We start from the raw sequence: 23,323 nt of genomic DNA, 5'->3' as shown, positions 1-23,323 counted from the left end.
CTCTTTAAATTGCCATTATAAATTCCTGTGTCTGCATTTAAAATGAAAATTGTCTATGTAAATTTGGATGCTATAATTACACTCTCCCCACCAGCGGTGATGCTAGGGCATGAACTTAGGAACTTCTAATATAAAAAGTTGATAAGTACATGTAGATGTAAGGTTTTTTTTCTATATCCACACCTACCAAATTAAAATAGTTTGCTGTGTTTTTAAATAACTTCAAGAAACTTTGCACTCAACAGTTTTTAGAACAGATGTGAAAGATTACCATTTCTGTTTCTGCTTGTGTGATACTTAAAACATTTAAAAAAATAAGTTCATCATACTACCTTACCTAGCAGTAGATATGATCTCTCAATGAGTTTCACGGTTGTTCTCAAACTCATTTTAAAAACATCAATCTATTAAAAATATCAATCTATTTTACTTTTGTCAATGTTGCACTGCTTTAGTAGTTTCTGTTTTTAATTTGTATCTTTTTCTATGGTTAACATTCACTGCTAAAATCACTGTCATTTTAAGTTTACAATGATATTAAGAACTTGCATATATATGGCATCTTTCACAACCTCAATGTCCCAAAGCACATCACAGCCTATGAAGTATTTTTGAAGCGTAGTTGCTGTTGCATTGTTGGGAAATGCAGCAGCCAATTTCCGAGTAGCATGGTCCCACAAATGACCAGATAATCTGCTTTAGTGATAATTAATGGATAAATATTGGCGAGGACACCAGGAGAATCCCCATGCTCTTCTGCGAATAGTGCCACTTGGAAGGGCAGACAGGGCCTCAATTCACGTCTCATCCAAAAGATGGCACTTTCAACAGTGCAGCACTCTCTCAGTACTGAAGTCTGCTCAAGTCTTGGAGTGGTGCTTGAATCCATGACCTTGTGACTCAGGCGAGAGTACTACTGCTGAGCCAAGGCTTGTATCTAACAGTTTAAAATGAAGATTATGCATTTTACCCATTGCAAACTTCTATACATGTGGTAATAGAACCACTTCAATGAATGAGTGGGCAGAATCATAATTAGAATATAATATGTTAAACAGTGTTTCTTTTTCTCTCACGCTCCTCCTTCCCATTCCCACCAATAATTTAAGAAATTACATACACTGTGAATATGTTCAAATTGAGATTTTAGTGTTATGATTTTAATCATAAAGCTGAATTTTTAAACTGAACAGGTTGTTTTAGTCGAATAATATTTTTAGAATTGTTGCTGTTTTCAATTAGCAATTTTGTTTTCTGCTTTTGAAATTTTTATGATTGTGTTTAAAGAAAATGTGTATAATTTAGGATTTGTCATCAATAAGATTGTTTAAGTTTTGTGGGTGAATGGTTGAACAGCATCTGGTCCTTTTTATTTTAGTAATTATTGCAATTGAGAGAACTTCTACAATATTGTGCAGCATAGTATGTTAATGAGCAATCAGAGGACTTGTATTACACCTCTATGAATTAAGTTATGAACATGAAAATAATTACTGTAGAAAAAATACACTACATTTATCTGACCTGAATTGTGACTGTTTTCTGTTCTGCTTTTGTTTCTACAGCTAACGTTGACAACAGCGCAGCAGCAGTTGTTACTCCAGCAAGCACAAGCTCAGCTGCTGGCTGCTGCAGTTCAACACTCAGCAAATCAGCAGCATAATGCCACAGGAGCCACCATCTCTGCCACAGCAGCAACTCCTATGACGCAAATACCCATCACTCAACCAATCCAAATACAAGTAAGAATTTATATGCTTTATTTCACTTTGCTATTGATTTTATTGAAACATATATGATACTGAGGGGGCTCGACAAGGTAGATGCAGAGAGTATGTTTCCCCTCGTGGGGAAATCTAGAACTCTGGGGGCATAGTTTCAGAATAAAGGGTCGCCCTTTTAGAACTGAGATGAGGAGGAATTTCTTCTGAGGGTCGTAAATCTGTGGAATTCTCTGTCCCAGAGAGCCGTGGAGGCTGGGTCATTAAATACATTTATGGTGGGGATATACAGATTTTTGCAAGATAAGGGAATGTAGGGTTATGGGGAGCGGGCAGGGAAGTGGCTTTGAGCCCAAGATCAGCCATGATCTTATTGCATGGCGGAGCAGGCTCAAAGGGCCAAGTGGCCTATTCCTGCTCCTATTTCTTATGTTATGATAGTTCCTGAGCTTCCCTTTCTCTGTCTGATAGGTCCTGATCTTCCCTTACTCTCTCTGATTGTTCCTCCGCTTCCCTTTTTCTCTGAAAGATCCTGAGCCTCCCTTACAATCTTGAATATATTTAACGTGGGGATAGACAGATTTTTGAAAGATAAGGGAGTCAATGATTATGGGGAGCGGGCAGGGAAGTGGAGTTGAGGCCAAGATCAGATCAACCATGATCTTATTGAATGGCGGAGCAGGCTCGAGGGGCCAAATGACCTACTCCTGCTCCTATGTCTTATGTTCTTATTTATAGGCCGGAAAGCTTTCCTTTGGAAGGGATAGATTTGGGACTAGCAGCAATCAAGTTAGCGGTTTCACCTTGGTTATGTTACTGTTCTGGTGATTAAAACTTTCAAGACCAAACCGCTTTACATAGCCAAAATTACGGTTATTGTATTTGTTGGGGTGATAGCGTCAAATAATTAGTTTACTTCTAACTATTGCAAATTTAACCAAAAAATTAATAAAGCTTAAATGGACAGATATTGTACGCATGACCAATCCAAAATGACTTGCGTGCATTTGAAGTACACAGGAACTAAATCATCCATATTTTCCCCATATCCTTACTAAATGCCTGGCCGATGGCAGTTATTTTACCTGTTAAAGGGTCATCGGAGGCAAGAGATTGATTTTTAAAAATACAAATAGGCAGCCAATATTTAACTTTACTATGCATGTGTCTTTCCATCTCTTACTTTTAACTCCCTAACTGTCCTAGCTCTACTTTTAAGATTTTGTTCTGGATCACCCCACCAGAGGAAACAGTTTATCTGTATCTACCCTATCAAATCCCTTTATTATTTTCAACACCTAGGTAAAGAGTGAACCCGTTTGTTGTTTGTACGCACAGTATGAGGTACCACTATATATTCCTGATCTCTTCATGTGGACAAAGAACACTGATGGGCCATATATCTTGGGCTAAAAATTATGATGCAAGTTTATTAAGATTAACAGAAGTAAGAAAATGGAAACAGATTGGCTAGCTGACAGACACCAAGTAAAGTGAAGTACTATCATTCAAAGCAATAAACATCTCAAACTATAACAGTTCTCTGTAGTACTACTTTTCGTTTAGACCAAGTGTCCATGATTGGTTTTTAAGTTTAACGTGAAACTTTTTGTTAACCTCCACCCTATAGTCATATAGCGAGAAGGGAACTGAAACATATCTGAATTATATCTTATTTCATCAACAACAACTTGTATTTATATAGCGCCTTTTAATGTAGTAAAACGTCCCAACGCGCTTCACAGGAGCATTATAAAACAAAATTTGACACCGAGCCACATAAGGACATATTAGGGCAGATGTCCAAAAGCTTGCTCAAAGAGGCAGGTTTTAAGCAGCGTCTTAAAAGAGGAAAGAGAGGTTTAGGGAGGGAATCCCAGAGCTTGGGGCCTTGGCAGCTGAAGGCACGGCCACCAATAGTTGAGCGATTAAAATCGGGGATGCTCAAAGAGGCCAGAATTAGAGGAGTGCAGATATCTTGGAGGGTTGTGGGACTGAAGGAGATTACAGAGATAGGGAGGGGCGAGGCCATGGAGGGATTGGAAAACCAGGATGAGAATTTTAAAATCGAGGCGTTCCTTAACCGGGAGCCAATGTAGGTCAGCGAGCACAGGGTGATGGTTGAACAGGACTTGGGTGCGAGTTAGGACACAGGCAGCAGAGTTTTGGATGACCTCAAGTTCACAGTGGGTAGAACATGGGAGACCGGCCAGGAGTGCGTTGGAATAGTCAAGTCTAGAGGTAACAAAGGCATAGATGAGGGTTTCAGCAGCAGATGAGTTGAGGCAAGGGCGGAGACGGGTGATGTTCCAGAGGTGGAAATAGACGGTCTTACTGATGGCGCAGATGTGTGGTCGGAAGCTCATTTCGGGGTCAAATACGACACCAAGGTTGCGAACAGTCTGGTTCAACCTCCGACAGTTGCCAGGGAGAAGGATGGAATCAGTGGCTAGGGGGCGGAGTTTGTGGCGTGGACTGAAGATAATGGCTTCAGTCTTTCCAATATTTAATTGGAGGAAATTTCTGCTCATCCAGTCTGACCATTTAGAGACCATGGAGGGGTCGAGAGAGGTGGTGGTGAGGTGGAGCTGGTATCGTCGGCGCACAAGTGACGCTGTGTTTTTGGATGATGTCGCCGAGGGGCAGCATGTAGATGAGAAATAGGAGGGGGCCATGGATAGATCCTTGGGGGACACCTGAGGTAACGGTGTAGGTGCGGGAACAGAAACTATTGCAGGCAATTCTCTGGCTACAATTAGATAAGAATGGAACCAGCCGAGTGCAGTCCCACCCAGCTGGACGACGGTGGAGAGGCGTTGAAGGAGGATGGTGTGGTCAAAGGAAGATGGCTATTGTTCACAATTAATTAAAGCTGCCCCACTAAATAAAAACATTTCTTGCAGTGACAGTGACAATCAACTTAGATTTTATAGTATCTGAGCAGTTTCCAAGAAAGCGGATTGTTTGAGGTCAGACAGTTGCCTATGACTTGGTATTTTAGCAAGCATTTGGAAGCACGGTGGCATAGTGGTTAGCACTGTTGCCTCACAGCGCCAGGGACCCGGGTTCGAATCCGGCCTCGGGTGACTGTCTGTGTGGAGTTTGCACATTCTCCCCGTGTTTGCGTGGGTTTCCTCCGGGTGCTCCGGTTTCCTCCCACAGTCCAAAGATGTGCGGGTTAGGTTGATTGGCTATGATAAATTGACCCTTAGTGTTAGGGGGATTAAATACGTGGGGTTACGGGGATCGGGTGGGATATGTGTCGGTGCAGGCTCGATGGGCCGAAATGGCCTCTATCTGCACTGTGGGGTTTCTAAAAAAAAAAATTAAAAAAAATAAATTTAAAAAAAAAATTGCTTCACATCTGGCTAGTACATAGATGTCTCTTTTCAGAAGTAGCCTGCTTTCAGCCCGCTACTACAAATCACCATTTTAGAAAACTAACCAGGCATTGGACCATGTTAAAAATGAATAGAATTCTATAACCTAGAGATACTTAATTTGGTCCTTCTGTACAAATTGACTGTCCAGAACAAGATTTTATTTTTTGTTGGTTTGTAATCACAAATCAAAAAGCATATTTCCATTTTTTTATAATTTTTGAAGTAACTGTTTTAGTGTAATAATTATGTTTTACAAGATGCTACAAGTCAATTAGTTAGATAATTCATTTTTAAACTTGATTAATGTGCTAAATTTCTCCATATGGTCTACTGATTATCCTATCATTTGGCAGGATCTGCAACAGTTACAACAGTTACAGCAACAGAACTTGAATCTGCAGCAGTTTGTTCTGGTGCAGCCAGGTCACCCAATCACCACCAACCTGCAGCCGACGCAGTTCATCATCTCACAAACGCCACAGGGGCAACAAGGTGAGAGGCAGTTTTAACCCAGAATTTAAAAAAAATCTCTGGAAACTGCAGTGTTTCGAATATTGACACTAGTAGGAATTGGGAGCACAGTACCAGAAGAGAGCTCCGAGCTATCAGATGCGAGAGATAGGATTCCCATATGTACCAAGGCCAAGTCTTAGTACATATGGGAGTAGCTACAAATTTTTATTTGTAAGCTAATACCCTTGTTATGTCAGTTGATTCTTTACATCCCTGAAAATTTTGCCACAAACAAAGATTCTTTCCTGAACTCATTTTTAGGTTTTTTTCTCCCATCTCTGTGGCACTATGATGATTTCACATAATTTAATTTGCCTTGATATCAACCAAGGCTGACAAACTTTAGAGTTCCCTTGCCTACCAGGGATACTCCTTTTGACTTGACCTGTTGTGAATGTTCTATGTTCAGACTAATTATGGTAAATATAACAAAAAATCTGTAACTTTGGAACAAGTATTCAAGAGATTGAGCAACTGAAATACAACTCTCCAAATAAGGCTGCCACATTTTCAGATGTTTTTGATCATACTTTCCACAGAGGGAATTGGGGGGAAATAAAGTGTTGCTTTTAAATACTTTTTAAAAGCATAGTGTGCTCCCATAAATTGGGGGGGGGGGGGAAAGGCCCTGACGATAGGTAGTTAAGATACTAATTTGATAGCTTTAATGTTGTTTTCCCACAGATTGTAAATAATAAGCAATTTGCTAGTTTGTTAGCAATTAAAACACCTCATGCCCATTATGTTGGTAAGCCTTTGCCCCTTATTGCCTGTGAACAGAGGGCGATAAAACACTGACAGGCCTGTCACTCCGGTTTTAGAGAGAAAACTCAGGGTTTTAGCCAAGACTAGGAGGTTAAAAATTCTAGAGGGTGGTTAGAAGTTGTTTAAGTCAAGTAAGCAACCCACTGATGTACAGGAATGTGGCATGTTCTTTATTTTGTATTATTATGCAAAAATAAGTAGTACTGACTGAATATGCCTCGTCTTGCCAAATGCTTGCTGGGTCTGTCTTTTGGAAAGGCTTGAGACATTGAGAGCACATGGGAAAGACAAGAGTATCTGGTTAAATCACAAAGCGTTACTATCAACACCCCAATTATGCTATTGTACAAGTAGATATAGGGCAGTGTAAGTCAACTCACAAAAGTTAGCGGTCTGACCATCGTACAGAAGAAACTAACACCACTGAACCCAAGAAGGTATCTACAGTAGGCCTGAATTTGTAATAGAGGCCCTTTGTCCATCGTTCCTGTTAAGTTCACTCTATCTACAAACTGACGATGCAGATTAGTGCTTCTGCAAATCAAGCTTCTTGGTCACTTCCCAAGCTGATACTTATGGTGATATTCGGAATATTTAGTTCTTGCCAAATTCACAATTGATGCCCTTGATGTGTTGTGCCAGGCCGTCTTGTATTTGTTTCATTTTCACTGACATTGGCACCACTGCAATTTTGGTTTTACAGAAGCATCTTGTAAATTTTGTTGTTTAAATATTTGGCTTTAAATGGAACTGGTTCTGCAGTTGGTTAGAAAACTGTCCTCTCATTTCCCAGGATCTTGTTTTAAATTCAGAGCAGTTCAGAGAAGATTCACTAGGTTGATTCCTGGGATGGAAGGGTTGTCTTATAAGGAAAGGTTGAGCAGGTTGGGCCTATACACATTGGAGTTTAGAAGAATGAGAGGTGATCATATTGAAACATATAGGCCTAGAAATTCAGTAAGGCGCTGCAAGCTTTGCGCCCAGTTACCGCCTAAAGAGGGCTTCTGCGCCAGTAGAGGAGGTTGCGCTGATATTGAGCTCGGCGGTAATGGCGGCGGTAGCCGGGAGCGCTGCGCCGGCACCGATGACGTCATCGGTGTGCGCAGTGCCCCGTTTCCGCCCCGATGCCGGCCCGACGCCCATATTCAGTTGCCGCCGCCTCCTCCGTGGCGGCCGCTACTAACATCCGGAGACCAGGACCTTACTGCAGCCTTAGCGGGGCGCATAAAGGTGGAGGTGCGGCCGGCCGCTTTTTTGGCGGCCGCCTGCCCGCACCTCCTTCCCCGGCCTCCTCCACCACCACCACCCCCCCCCCCCCCCGCGGCATTGCCGGCTGGTTTCCGCGAGCCCGGCACTTCTCCGTGGTGCCGGGCTCATTTGCCGGCACAATCCAGCGGCGATCTCCCCGTTGCAGGCATCTCCACCTTAAGAGAAGGAGGAGGCCTGCAGTACCGCAGCCTGCCGCACCGCATCGGGTGGCGCAGCGGCACCTAGAGCGCTGATATTCAGTTTCAGCGCCCCAAGCGGGGGCGGGCACACCCTGGAATAGCGCCCGGTTCCGACTTGGGGCGCAAAAACTGAATATCTGACGGTCGCAACTGGCTCCGCGCCCAGCGCTAACTTTTGGGCGCTAGCCAGCTGGCGGGGCCATAGTGAATTTCTAGGCCATAAGGTTCTGAGGGGGTTGGACGGGGTAGATGCTGAGAGGATGTTTCCCCTAGTCAGGGAATCTAGAACGAGGGGGCGTAGTCTCCGAATAAGGGGTCACTCATTTAAGATGGAGATGAGGAGGAATTTCTTCTCTCAGAGGGTCGTGAATCTTTGGAATTCTTTACCCCAGAGAGCTGTGGAAGCTGAGTTATTGAATATATTCAAGGCTGAGATAGAGTTTTGAGCAATAGGGGAGTCAAGGGTTATGGTGTTGGAAAGTGGAGCTGAGGCCAAAATCGGATCAGCCATGACCTCGTTAAATGGCGGAGCAGGCACGATGGGCCGAATCTCCTGCTCCTATTTCTTACATGTTCTTAAATTAATTTCAGATTGATGGTTGGCAAAGGATATTTTCATTCCATAAGAATTCTGTGTGGAAGAGTTTGGTTAGTCTCAGCTAGTGGATTTTAGGACATATAGGTGCTAAATTGGCATTCTTGCTCACCAAGGCCAATGTGGGAAGTGGAAAAATGCAGTGGTACCATGAAAGATGTTAATCTATGATTGAAGAAGAGCAAATGCAACTTTACTCTGGTTCTAGCTGACTATACCTGATATTTGAATCCTTGACACAGTGGCAAAAATAGAAAGAGATATCGCATACTTTAAGAATGATATCCCTCATGTTAATGGACAGAAAATAAATCACCAAAAATATCCATTTTTAAAACGCCATAATGTAGAGCTATATCTGAAACATTAACTTATCTTTCTCCTTCAGATGTTGACCAACCTTGTGTAAGTTTCCAGCATTTGCTATTTTATTTCAGATTTTCTGTATTCACGATTGTTTACTCTTATAACTGATGCAAGATACCCATTTGTTCTTAGGGAATATTTATTGTCTCAATGTTTGTTTCAATTGAAAACTTAGTAAATTTTTTAAAAAGTGAGATGGGTATTTATTTTTTTTAATATATTTTTGTATTTATTCATGTTAGGTCTCGTACAAGCCCAGAACCTTCTACAACAACTACCTCAGCAAAGCCAAGCCAACCTCCTGCAGTCTCAGCCAAGCATCACCTTCAGCACGCAGGTCAGTTTAATGGGAACAAAACTATGCACTAAAATTTACTTGCATATCTTCAGCTTCATAAAACTTTCCTGTCTTCAACTTTGCTAGAGTTGGTGTAACACTTGAAAATGCCGTATATTTATAATGTTCAAAACTGCTAGGTATTTATATTAAGATCCTTCTTCAGTTACAATTTGTCCATCTTAGTTGACATTCCCCTTTTAGTTGGTAAACCAGTGTTTTCTAAGTTAATGTTTAGTTGAGACTAGTTGGTATTGGTGTGAACAGCAAAAAAGGTCTTCTGGTGTATATCCCTGATCTTGTTTTATCTTCTAAAAAAAATTGTAGATGGCTTTGAGGATGTTTTGAGACCTTGGACTTAGTGGGACCTCATGATGTTGAGAAGGGATGACTTTGCGGGGGGTGGGGGAGGTGGATTTAATTGGGTTGAATTCGGGTTAAAGGGGGCAAGAGAGTTTAGGTTTAAGTTGAACTTGCTGAGGATGAAGATTCACTCAGTGCAAAGGCTAAGTGAAGAGATTTTGATGCTGAGGTGACCGATGGACTTGAAATGGGCAAATTACTTTGAAGGATAGACGGGAAGGGTTGTGGACGATTGGGGGGAAGGACTGAGAGGGACCTGAAGATGACTGCCAAGCTACAGCCATGGTAGTTTGGGTGGGGACTGTAGTGACCATTTGGGTCAGCTTTGATGAAAAGGAAGCTCAGGATTTTGATGGACTCCTCCAAGATGAGGTTGTGGGAGTAGACATTTGCAGAGTGACATGAGAGCTGCAGAAGAGCTAAGGAAAGTGAAAAGGGGAACAGGAAAGTGGATGGAGAAGAATAACAAGGGGCAGAAAACACTGGTAGGAGTAGTATATAGGCCCCTTAACAGCAGCTATACTGTTGGACAGAATATTAATCAAGAAATAGTAGGAGCTTGCAACAAAGGTAATGCAATAATCTTGGGGGACTTTAATCTTCATATAGACTGGACAAATCAAATTGGCAAAGGTAGTCTGGAGGACGAGTTCATGGAATGCATTCGGGACAATTTCCTAGAACAAGATAAGTCATGGAACTAACCAGGGAACAGGCTATTTTAGATTTTGTATTGTGTAATGAGACAGGGTTCATTAGCAATCTCATGGTAAAGGATCCTCTGGGGCAGAGTGATCATAATATGATAGAATTTCATGTTAATTTTGAGAGTGACTTGCCTAAGTCCGAAACTAGAGTCTTAAACTTAAATAAAGCCAATTACATAGGTATGAGGGGCGAGTTGGCTAAGGTAAATTGGAAAAATAGATTAAAAGGTATGGCGGTAGATAAGCAGTGGCTAGCATTTAAAGAAATATTTCATAATTCTCAACAAAAATACATTCCATTGAGAAACAAAAACTCCACGGGAAAAGTGATCCAACCGTGGCTAACTAAAGAAAGTTAAGGATAGCATTAGATTGAAAGAAGAAGCTTATAATGTTGCAAAGAATAATAGTAAGCCTGAGGATTGGGAGAGTTTTAGAAACCAGCAATGGTTGACCAAAAAATTGATGATGAGAGAAAACTAGCAAGAAATATGAAAGCAGATTGTAAGAGTTTCTACAAGTATGTGAAAAGGAAAAGAGTAGCAAAAGTAAACATTGGTCCCTTAGAGGCTGAGACAGGAGAAATTATTATGGGGAATAAGGAAATGGCAGAAATGTTAAAGAAATATTTTGTATCTGTCTTCACAGTAGAAGACACAAAAAGCATACCAAAAATTGTGGGGAACCAAGGGTCTAATGAGGGTGAGGAACTTAACGTAATTAATATAAGTAGAGAGAAAGTACTAGGGAAACTAATGGGACTAAAAGCCAACAAATCCCCTGGACCTGATGGCCGATATCCTAGGGTTCTGAAAGAGGTGGCTGAAGAGATAGTGGATGCATTGGTTTTGATCTTCCAAAATTCCCTAGATTCTGGAATGGTCCCAGCAGATTAGAAGGTAGCAAATGTAACACCGCTATTCCAGAAAGGAGGGAGAGAAAAAACAGGGAACTACAGGCCAGTTAGCCTGACTTCAGTCGTCGGGGAAAATGCTGGAATCCATTGTTAAGGAAGTTGTATCAAGTCACTTAGAAAATCATAATATGATTAGGCAGAGTCACATGGTTTTATGAAAGGGAAATCGTGTTTGACAAATTTATTAGAGTTCTTTGAGGATGTAACTAGCAGGGTAGATAAAGGGGAACCAGTGGATGTAGTATATTTGGATTTCAAAAAGGCATTCGATCAGGTGCCACATAAAAGGTTATTGCACAAGATTGGGGCTCATGCAGTTGGGGTAATATAGTAGACCCGTTGGAGGCAAGGATGGCCCATTTCTTCAATATAATATTTATGAAGCATGTTGAAGAAATTTCTGGCAACCTTAGGTACTAATACTGAGTTTAAATTAACCCCTCTTCGCCCAACGCCCTGCCCCCTTTTCCCAAAATCTTACAACTACATAAATGGACAAGGCAGGTTACCTTACTCCCCATTTCCCTCAGAAGTTATTTGAACTGGACGAGGAGTTCAGGAATGAAATTTAAGCTGTAGTGATCCATGTAACCTATGATTGTTTATAATCTTTCTTATTGTGTGGGGGTGGGGTGGTGCAGAGGAATTGTATTGCAAACCTCTTCATGACCTTGGGCTGACGTTTGCATCATAAATTTTTAAAACTCACTTATTAAAGTTTAAGATATGATTTCTTTCAGCCAGCAACACCGACACGCACAACGATAGCAACAACTCCTATCCAGTCGGTTCAGCAGAGCCAGTCAACACCAAAGCGCGTAGATACTCCTAACATAGAGGAGCCTAGTGACCTTGAGGAACTTGAACAGTTTGCCAAGACGTTTAAACAGAGACGTATCAAACTAGGGTTCACTCAGGTGGGGAAACATTTTCATTTTTTATAAGTGAACTACTGTAACAGTTTGCAAAATAGACTTAATCTTATTGTTAAATTGCTGACTGTTACAAAATATAGTTAATGCAATGGAAACTTGCATAAATAATGTTCCAGTAAGATGCTGGTTGTTTTACTTTGGCATTTCACGTGCGAGACATGTTAAGTTGTTACTTCGTGCACAATATACTAAAGTTGCAGTGCTATACATGCTGTCTGTAAAAAGACAGAAAATCTGTGTAAAAACAGAAAAACTGTGGAGATCCAAAAAACTATGAATGGGAGCTTTAGCCTATATTTTTTGACCCTGCAAAAACAATTTACAGTACACTGATTTTTCTACAATGTTATACCTTAAAACACAGGTTGTGGATTTAGAAGGAATACGTATATGAGATGCGCTGCAAAATCAAATCAATTAAAATATTTTGGCACATTATTGGGACTGTTTAGATAATGTGTTCCAGTACAGAATGACATTTCTGATGGCTAGAAAATTGTACGGATCCAGCATACTAAGATTCTGAGGTCTATAACTATTTCAAATTATGATAACATCACTCTGGAATCTATTGATGAGTTCTTTTAAACATAATAGGCCAAAATTTGCGATCGGAGGCTTCCCACGGGCGGACGCCTCCGACCTGCAAAATTTCTACGCAAGTACCTGGTGGCCCAGGAAGAATGTTGGCTTGCGATCCTGGGCCTCTCCGGGTCTGCGCGGGCAGAGGCCCACGTATCCCGGGGTGCATGCGGTTCGTAGGCGCTCCTGGGATCATGTGGGCCGGCCCAACCAATAAAAGAAGAGAATCCCCATTCATACTTTTGACAGGTCCGTACGTACAGAACTGTTAGAAGTTTGAATGGGGATCACTTAAAAAAATAGACCAACACACTGAAATAATTTTTTTTTAAACTTTACATATTTGAAATTAATTAAAATGCCATTTAATTAAATATTTTAAACAAATTTAATTTTTTGAAGAAATTTTTTTCTTCTGGGGCTAAAAATAAACTTAGCTTTTTGAAGAATATTTTTTAATTTATAAATGAGTGATAACAGTTTATTTTTCTATTTTTTAAAACTCTTATGCTGGTAAAAGCAGGCCCTACGCCTGCTTTTACCAGGCGTAAGAATTTGACAGGCTTTCAGCGGGTGGAAGTTGTGCAAAAAGCGCAACTCTCCACCCGCAGAGGTACTTTTCTTGGGCATGCGGAGGATCTGTCAAGAGAATTCTTGACCGATCGCAAGTGCCGGGTTTCAGCGCATGCGCTTCGCATGCCTAAACCCAGAACTTGCGTGGCCCCTACGGACGCGTACACACCCGTAGAAGTCGCAAAATATGGCCCAATGCATTGATGGGAATTCCCTCCTGTTTTCTCCTTTTACTTTCTTCTTGAAGGTGGTAACTGTGAGGTTTTACTCCATAACCAGCAGCAGCCATCTTGGTGACTTGCTCAAGAGGCCATTCTCCATATTAGACTAGATTGTCCATATCTGTTCCAGGCCACCACAGCTGTTCCTTTTGTCATCCAACTAAAATAAGAAATGTGAACAAACTACTTTTTTTTAAAATAAGGATTAACTTACATTTTAAAGTTACAAAACACTTGTAGGCATGTTTGTATTATACATAATTACAGCAAATCTAGAAATGTAATTGAAAGTAATAGTTATTTTATGCTCTAGGCTTCCATAAATAAATTGACTTTCAAATTGTACCCTTAAATTAGGATTACACTTGAATAGGCATTGGAAAGTGGAATAGACTGTATTAGCTGTGTTAGATTAATCCACTAGAGTATGACAGCATTTTGTGGATGACAAATTGTTATATATACATTATCTCAAACTTACCATTCAGTTGCTGCTGTTCAATAGCATTGTAATTTTGATAGTCAGAGCAACTGGTTAGACTTTTCTAGCAATGGGCTTACATTTATATTTCTTTGTTTAGTTAAATGGGCAAGATGGAGGGAAAGACATGGCAGCAGAAACATGAACATAAAATTACCTTTTTTAAGGATTTGTTCTTTTAAAAGGGTGGATGTGATCAACTTGTTTAAAGTAGACTTCCTATTATCTGATTGTAGAGATATTTGGTACGAGTTTTGAAGTTCGTGACTCAAATTCTCCTATCCTCCAACTTAAGGAGAGAAGTATATTGGTGGCTGCTGTAGTGAGGGAGAGCAGCAGAGTAATCACTTCATCTGATGTATGTTGATGTCTAGATATTTGTTCCTATTTTTGAAATTTGGCAACACAATTGATTTCTTTTAAACTGTTTCTGATCTTGGCCATGCTAACAGGAGTGTGGGATAACCATGAACTTCTTCAGAGCTACATTTGCCTATCCTGCTCATTGTTCAGCTGTTGATGAACGACAATGCCATCATTTTGCTCATTCTAGGGAAATATAATTCAGTTATGTGTTGTTACCAACCCTGTGGTCTTCAAGAACTGACTAAATAATGTACATCTGGTTGGATTTTTGTATTGGTTATCCCTGGGATTCAATATGGAGTTGTAATGTTTACATTGTACATGAAATACAGTATAACAAAGTATTAAAGAACTTGCATTTCTTTCTCCATATCTCTTGTTAGGGTGATGTAGGTCTTGCCATGGGAAAACTCTATGGAAATGATTTCAGCCAAACTACAATCTCTCGTTTTGAAGCCTTGAACCTCAGCTTTAAGAACATGTGCAAGCTCAAACCATTGCTCGAAAAGTGGCTGAATGATGCAGGTTTGAGAGTTCTCCTTCCAATTTTTCTTTCGCCCTTCACTCCTATGCTGAGGATCAGTAAATTGAACAATTTTCTTCCGTTATCATTCAGTTTTGCACTTATTTCACATTCTTCATAAAGATGTAGTGAACTGAAATAGACGTTTACAGCTTCAGGGAAGAAATTTGTACTTCATTCCACACACTCTAGGAGTATAATCTAGTTTGATAGGTTCAAGGGGAACCATGTGCTAATCACACACATGAAAATGTCTTCGCAACTTTGCACGTGTGGCTGGGTTGAGGTAATGCAGTGCATCTTTCCACATTGACCCGTGCAATACATTGCTTCCATCAAAACAAAGCAAGTGTCTTTGTATTGGGTCAGCATGGGTCATCTAAACATAATGGCCCAGAAATTCGGGTCTGCACGGGTGAGTACGCACAGGGTACTCACCCGTAAGCCCAATGGAAGTGCTGGTTTCCTGCATGTGCGGGAAACCTGCACTTCCGTTCCCCTGAAAGAAGGGGTTCAGAGTTCGAACGCGTGCACAGGAGAGGCTGCGCGTGCGCATCGAACTTTGTTTATTTTGCATGTTTTCCCGGGAGGGTAAGTCTCCAGAATTTACACATTTAAAAAGCAGTTGCAAGGCCTGCTTTTTACAAGGTAAGTGGTGAATTAATTAAAATTAAAACTTTTTTCCACAGGTTTATTATTTTTAAATACTTTAAAGAAAGGTAAGTTTATTTTTAGCCCCGTTAGAAAATAAAATTATTTTTTCAAAAATTTAAATTATTGTTTAAAATAGTTACTTAATGTAATTTATAGTTTATTTTAAAAATGTGATGGTTTTTAAAAATTTATTTGAAGATTTAGTGATGTTTTGGGGCTCGTAGTATTTCTAAGTTTGACAGCACTTCCTGTCAAACTTATGAATGAAGCATTCCCTGCTCCGATTGGCTCCCCATGGCCCACGTGATCCCAGGGGACGCATCGAACTAACTGCGCCCCATGGATATGCAAGCACTGCGTGCCGGCAGTTGGAGCAGGCCCAGGATCAGAATTCCACGGAGGCCCACAGCTCAACGGCTGGCGCGCTAGGTAAGTGCAGGTCGGGGGCTTACACCCGCTGGAAGCCCCCGACCCGAATTTCTGGGCCAATACTGCAACTTGCTAAATTTGCTTACGGTTCATGGAACACACCGATAAGGAGCTGTTGCATCTCGTTCCCAGTGTAATTTAGTATACAATAGAAAAGTACAGCAAGCAAATAATTTCAATCCTGGCTAGTTGACTGCTGCTGGACACTTATTCACACACAATGCCAAGAATTTAACTTGAATGTTAGCACAGATAACAAAAACATTCTGTGTAACTCAAGGGTAGATTATGTATGATCCTTTCAAGGAGGCAACTATATGTCTAGTAACATGGGACTCCAATCAGGCAAGATTGCTTCGAGTCCTGATGCAAGGCCATCGACCTGAAACGTTAACTCTGTTTCTCTTTCCATGGATGCTGCCTGATCTGAGTATTTCCAGCATTTTCTGTTTTTACTTCCGATTTCTAGAATCAGCAGTATTTTGCTTCTGTAAGATTGCTTCAATGATGCTCTCTTAGACAGTGCTGCACTGCCCAGGACAGTGTTACTGCAGCAATTCTGCTACCAGTTGTGATGGGGTACCTTTTATTTTGACTACCTCTGCGGGAGTATAATCTGCAAAGTGTGAATATTCTTGAGGGGTATTGGGTGCCTCCTAAATCATAAGTCAAGCAAGCATGGCTTTGTTCTTCTAGCCCTCTAGTGAAGGGAATGTGTAAAGTAACTATAGCTGCATGGACATAATCTCAGTCTACAATTTTCACTGGACACTCGTCCCTCCGAGGCATGTCCAGATTCTCTCCGGGAAGGAGTATTCTAGCAAACAGGTGAATTTGGCAGCCTTTCCCAGGCAATATAACTGGGTACTACAGAGCACAATTCATAACCAAGTTGACATCATGAAGAAGACCATCACTCACAGTGGAATCAATAAGAACCATAATTCTGTCTATAGTGGGGATGATTAGCTTTCTAACGCTAGTTGAAACCCATAAATCTGATTTAAAACATTCCTGTCTATGTACAGGCAATTGGGAATAAGACTCCCTTGAAAAGTGATTGGAGGAAGATGGTGACAAATTGCCTATAGATGTATTGTTAGACCAAAGCTACAAATATACAGAGGAATTTAACATGAGTCACGTAAACCGTTAATGAGAATTGAAGTTAGTAGCTCAACCTGGAGTGGAACCATTCTTCCAGATTTTGTAGACCACATCAGGCAGCTTTCACAGGGTTTCTTGTGGCCTATGTCAATACGGACTACAGCCACTAAGGTCTGAATGAGTGTACACAAAATATCAGCATCTAATCATGAGTATAGCGGGTCCATCAAGTTTCAGCGGAACCCCTCTTGAGCACACAGTTGGTCGTACTTTAGGCCTTCTTTAAGCATGGGAATTCGACAATGCAGGAGAGAAATCCTGAGGTTCCCTTCATGTGGCTAAAAAATTTACTGACAAAAGAGCTAATTGAGCTACACCGCTCTTGATCAGATCATTTTCAGAGACAGTTGCTGTGCCTGATCAAGGACCAAATGTACCCTGTTGTGCATGACCTGGACTTGGCAAAGTATTGCTTTGTATATTGGCATGGGCCAACTTTGCATTGAAATTTAATTTAAAATTTTGACCAAAACTTTTTGTCATAATTACATCTTGGTCTAAGATGAATTCATAAACACTGTCTGGAATCCAAGCTCCATGGTGCTGTTAGACCTTATAGTTCACAATACAATCTAATTCAAACTTAAAACAAGCAAGTTTCATACAGATATCCGAGAGTCACAACTGGCTGACACTATTTCTAATACTGAGTTATCCAAGCTATTTCAAACTATATAAACCAAGACGTACAAAACCTTTGTCACACTGAAACCTAGCCACAAGAAAAGTACTGCAATTATAGGTTAACAACATGTTTGTGTAGGAAAAATCTCTAGCTAAACAGAAGTTACTGTAAGAGGTAACAAGTTTATTTTCTTCGCCCCATAGGGACTACTGCTGTAGTGCCCACGTTTGGGTGGCTTTGTCTGTAACTAAAGCTAATAACTGCAATAGTCTCTTTTCAACATAGATGACATTTAAAATCGCTATCAAATTTATTATCAAAAAAAAATTGTGTTGCTGTGACTCCAGAATTGTAAGTGTAACATATTGTTTCAATGCACTGTACCACAAAATGATGGGCTATCTGGTTACATACACTATTCCCCACAGTCAGTTCATGATATTAACTTGACCCAAAGCAAGAAGTCATGATGCAGCCCCAGTTGCCAATCCTGCCCAAAGTGGGTGTTCGTGCATTAGGCCAAGACCGACTAGCGTTTTTTTGTTGTCTTGTAAGGATGCTGTAGCAATCTTGAAGTATTTGAGGGTTCCAGCATAATTTGAGCATAACTCTGTATTGGTGGTTTGATCAGTCTAGGACTGAAGTCTATGATGAATTCTGTAAATCTAAATAATTTAAGCATTAGATTTCCTGCAGTATTACACATCAGAAGTTTTAATAAATTGATCCAGTAAGTTGAAATTATTATTCTTAATTTTTTTTTCAATTTTGTTTTTGCTTTAAACAGAAAATTTGTCAGTAGACTCTGCACTGTCAAATCCCAGCTCCCTGGCTTCTCCAGGTCTGGGAATCGAAGGGCTGAGCCGCAGGAGAAAGAAACGCACCAGCATAGAGACCAATGTTCGAGTGGCCTTAGAAAAGAGTTTCCTGGAGGTCAGTCACCAGCAATGAGATGCATAGTGGTGCAGAACCAACATTTTGTGATATAGTTAATTCCTGATTTGGGGCTAATTTGACTTGTGTTGACCACGATGCAGGTGTCTGTCATCTTAACTTCAAGTTGGTATATAAATAAGACTGCTTCCCTAATTTGACAGCAAGGTCGCCTGGTTTAAAGTCAGGATGATGTGTGCAATCTTGCGTAATCCCATTATTGATCCATGATTAATGTTATGGTTATGCCCTTTTTTAATATGCCACTCCTTGCTTATTTTACTAATCTTGATATAGAGAAAAATGGACTATTGGGCTCACCTTTGTGAACCAGTGAAACACAGCCAATAGCAGTCAGCATCCAGGCATTTTTATGACCAATATGAGTAACTCAATATGAACCAGGCTATAAGAACAGCTCCATCTCCTTGTAGCTTTGAGTCATTGGCATATACCTCCTCTCCTGTTGTGGGAAGAAGTAATGTCATTTCCTTTATTCGCTTTCTTCAGGCTTCCTTATTGGAGATAACAGATGACCTAATTTTGCAAATATTTACAAAACTAAGAAAACTGGAGGTTTCTGTTCCATGGAACTGACCTCACTCATCTTCATGGACACAAAAATTCACCCAAAAAAAGGCAGTACCAATGATGTGTGAATACCGATGAGAGCAGAGTTAATGGCATTTATTTATTCATTAACATTTACTTGTTCTGTTGTTTGTTATGTTGATTAAATACTCTCTTTTCAATAAGGTGTCTGGTATGCACAGAAACCCAAAGCCACACTTGTTAGAGTTTACAAAACCAAACTACTGTACTGAAAAATTCATACAAGTAGAATTTCTGTTCACCTGATGCAGCATGGATGCTCTCCCTGTAGGAGCATACTCTACTTACCTAAGCCCAGAGAACTTGGGTGCGGGTTGACCAGAGTCAAGACTTTGGGGTCCTTCAAGTGTGTATTGGGTACACAAGGCTGATACCACATAGAAGACTCTTGCATACGGATTTGTACCACATTTCCAGGTCTGAGAAATTCCAATCACCTGTAAGGATCAAAAGACAGTCAGGGAATTGTGCCTACAGTTTTTAAGGTGTTGGCTGTTATGATGCCCAGCTGTATGCTCTTAGCACCTGCACTCATGCCTAATGGCCTTAAGCACATTGAACACACAAGCTTTCATTTTCTCTCCAACCCTGATTTAAGTGAGCTTATTCAAGTTCAAACAATAGATAATGGCAGTAAATAATGGAATTCATGCTTGGGCCTCGATTTGAACATGTCAAATTACTATCCACCCAGTCTTCTGCCAAAATCTTTCCTTGTCCAGAAATGATGGCTCTCAGCAGCACGCATGTCTGAAGGATTTCTGTTACTTACAAGATAATGCAACCACTGATGGTCCAAACCCTACCCAGCAGCTAACCCATTTGTCCAAAGATGCATTGTTAGGTCATCTTCTGACTAGAATAGAGCTGGTCTTTAGGTACCATGCCATTTTAGTAAACATGACAAAACAGACTATATGCCATCAGGCCATATAGAAATAAAAATGCAATTAAACAATACTGTTACAAGGAGGAATGCATGAACCAAATAAATAATGCATTTTATTGGTTTACCGCTGATCTATGGAGAAATCTTGGGGAGATCACCGGGGGGAAAATATTGAAGTCAACAGGCATTTAGGCTTCAGCACCATGGGGAAAATTTCCTCTGTACACTCTTCATAATGAAATTTTAAATCCATTTATGTAGGATGATTTCCACAAAGTAACTTATCCCTTAAGTTACTTAATGATCAGTCTCCTTTCTCATATCACTGGCACAGTGGTGCAAAACTTTACACAAAGTTAGTACAGATTGCATGAAAAAGCTAATGACTGCTGCATTAATATTTTCTATCTGATTACACAGAATTCTGAAGTTTTTTTCAGGCGGCAAGGACAATGTAAAAATTAAATTCCAACGTAATGCACAATGGCTAAGCCTAAGCAAGGCATCTTCCACCTGAAACATAGAAAGCATATCAGCATTTTCTGATCTTTCAGAAATTAATATACTAAAATATTTAAGACCCCCTCTACTCATCTTAAAAAGGATGTAGGAAGTGTGCACAACCCAACGGAGGTATGCCTATACATGAGTTTAGGCAGACTGTAAATCAGTAATAATTGGATTAAGACCTCAAGTATACTTCTGTGGAATCAGGTATATAGCAAGGTCAATGTTTGTGCCCCTGAGAGTGGGAGAAAGGAAAAAGAGGAACTGAAAGTTACGGCGATCTCCCTAAGATTTCTCCATAGATCAGCAGTAATCCAATAAATTGTATTATTTGGTTCTTGCATTCCTCCTGACATTTTTATTTCTATATGGCCTGATAGTATATAATCTGTTTTGTCATGTTATAAATTTATATTTTTTAAATTTAGTGCAGATACATCACACACCAGACATCACACTTTGTTACAGATGTGAAATAATCCTTTTTTAATATTTAAAAAATAAGCAAATACAGACGGGCATTGAGCTGGAACCTGAAATTTAGAACCCTTTTTGCTTACTTCTTATTGACATGAACAATTTACAAGCAGCTACAATGACTTGGATTTGCACAGAGTGCTGGAGTAGTGGTCGTAAAGGGACAAGCCACATTAGCAGCTAAACATAACAACTGTGCTCAAGGTGAGAATATATGAATGAACAATGCCATAGGATATCTATTAATATATTTTGTTTGTTATAATAATTGTAAAAACATAGTCACAATCAAATGTTGACCGTCTTTATGTGCTAGATATGGTAAAGAGACCTTTATTCAACTTCTGTAAAAAAAAAAAAAGAAAATTGTTTCATTCTTGCAGAACCAAAAGCCTACCTCGGAGGAGATCATGATGATTGCCGATCAGCTGCAGATGGAGAAGGAGGTGATCCGAGTCTGGTTCTGTAACAGACGCCAGAAAGAGAAGCGGATTAATCCACCCAGCAGTAACAGCGGCACTACTACTTCTACCAAAACAATTTTTCATAACCCCACCTCCATGGTAGGAGAACATATGTACAATCTAATGTAAATAAATTCTAAGTGAAGTACCAATTTTATTTATACTCCTGTTCACAAAACCTAATTGGCAAAAGTGTTTTCTGCAGCTTAGCTGTAAGTCATTTGTACAAATACACTGTGATGTGCAGAAAATTGAATTTTGTCGCAATAACACAAACTTTGTAAATAGAGATACTTGTTCAGTAAATGGAGATACTCATTCCAGCTGATATGGTGTAATCTAGTTTAGTTTGATGCATGTAGGGGACCAAAACAATGTATAAGATACAGAACCAGACTTGCATACAGAGATTTGAGCTATTCACATAGATTATACAAAATACTTTAATGCGGACAGATTGTGGATAGAGTTCTGTTTAGATAGTTTGGTGCCAAAGATGGCTTTAGGTCAGTGTTGTCCAGTATGTTGGCCACCAGCTGCATTTGGCTAATTGGGAATCCAGATGTGGATAATTGCATTTCCGATTAGTAAATAGAGTTAATGCAGACAGCATTATTGGGCGTGCGATTTCAATACTTTATAATATATGCATGTGTACTTTTGTGTATTTGTTGAAAAATGGTAAGACAGAAAGCAGAGTGCGCAAGTCTTTTTTGATCATGGTGAGTGCTTTACTTCCTGGGTTACTGAATGGTGATGGATGTTAAGTAAATATACACGTGTGAAGTAGATTTACCTTTTTACATATTTATTCTTGGGATCTGTCAAGTATTCCTCATGGTGTCCAACTGTGGTTCTCGGATCCACTCTCCCTCAGAGGAATGGATATTTAACGTTGCAATTTTCAGATGAGATGCAAGGTTTTATTTTTACCCAATCCTATTTAGTCTTTGTGACATGACTGTTGGGAAGATCAAACTAAAACCTAAACTTGCCATTTGAGGGTAATGGAAGCCTTCCCAAAGTTCTTTGCAGGTACAACTAAATGAGTTTTGCCCTCCTTATCTGCAGATTTTTGTGGATAAAATTAGTTTGGTTTACTTGGGCGAGGGTAGAATCTTTTTCCTATTTTTGTTTCTTGCTTTTCACAGATCAGAAATAGATGGCGAAGCCGCAATGCATGCAGAGTACTGTGCTTTTATCTGTAAGGGACTAAATCCGTCAAAGTTCAAGCAGTTAGTTTCTTGCAGGGACTGAACTAAATGGCGCCTCTATAGCTAAGGTGTTCAGGTTAAAAGGAAAGTTCACGTGCTGTCATTACTTTGTAAGGAAATCAGATGAAGTCCTAATTTCTATATCTTATTAACGTCTAGTTATCGATTGCTTTGTGTTGAGGTTAAAATCAGCTTGTCCGTTCGTTGATTGCCCTAGAGTAATGCCCAAATTGCTCTAGCCCTTCCAGCTGAACGAAGGCTGTGCATTCTAAGTTGCAATGGGGATGTAAACAGATTTATTCTCATCTTAACGATATTGAAATTCTCTAGGGGGTGTTTTGATTTGCAACCTTGAGTTTCTCCTAGGTTTCAAATATAAATGTTGCCTATTCTGAGCATTTTTCTACACATTTATAGAGTCATGGGGGGGGGGTTTTAACTCCAAAAATAGGTGGGTTGGGGTCGAGTGGGAGGTTAGAGTTTAAAAAAAAAACTAATCCCGACCCCAACCCACCCACTTCCAGTATTAATGGAGACAAGGCGGAGGGCGGGCAGCC

At 40.2% G+C, this 23,323-nt stretch overlaps 1 protein-coding gene across 6 annotated transcripts in view; it reads left to right on the top strand.

Moving 5' to 3' along the window:
• Positions 1-23,323, top strand: part of LOC147107654 (POU domain, class 2, transcription factor 1-like) — a 148,898-nt gene that overhangs the window by 100,931 nt on the left and 24,644 nt on the right. For all 6 annotated transcript variants that reach the window (XM_086006865.1, XM_086006867.1, XM_086006870.1 and 3 more), the window contains 7 exons: positions 1,566-1,742; positions 5,458-5,596; positions 9,034-9,128; positions 11,855-12,031; positions 14,656-14,797; positions 18,458-18,603; positions 21,472-21,651. In XM_086006865.1, coding sequence (XP_085862991.1) covers positions 1,566-1,742; positions 5,458-5,596; positions 9,034-9,128; positions 11,855-12,031; positions 14,656-14,797; positions 18,458-18,603; positions 21,472-21,651 — 1,056 coding nt within the window. The remainder of the gene's footprint in view (positions 1-1,565; positions 1,743-5,457; positions 5,597-9,033; positions 9,129-11,854; positions 12,032-14,655; positions 14,798-18,457; positions 18,604-21,471; positions 21,652-23,323) is intronic.

Source organism: Somniosus microcephalus, chromosome 14, assembly GCF_052327205.1.
Source record: "Somniosus microcephalus isolate GS21.2 chromosome 14, FLI_Smic_1.0, whole genome shotgun sequence".
NCBI classification, from domain to species: Eukaryota; Metazoa; Chordata; class Chondrichthyes; order Squaliformes; family Somniosidae; genus Somniosus; species Somniosus microcephalus.
The sequence above is the reverse complement of the archived record's forward strand: the minus strand, read 5'-3'. Positions and strand labels throughout refer to the sequence as shown.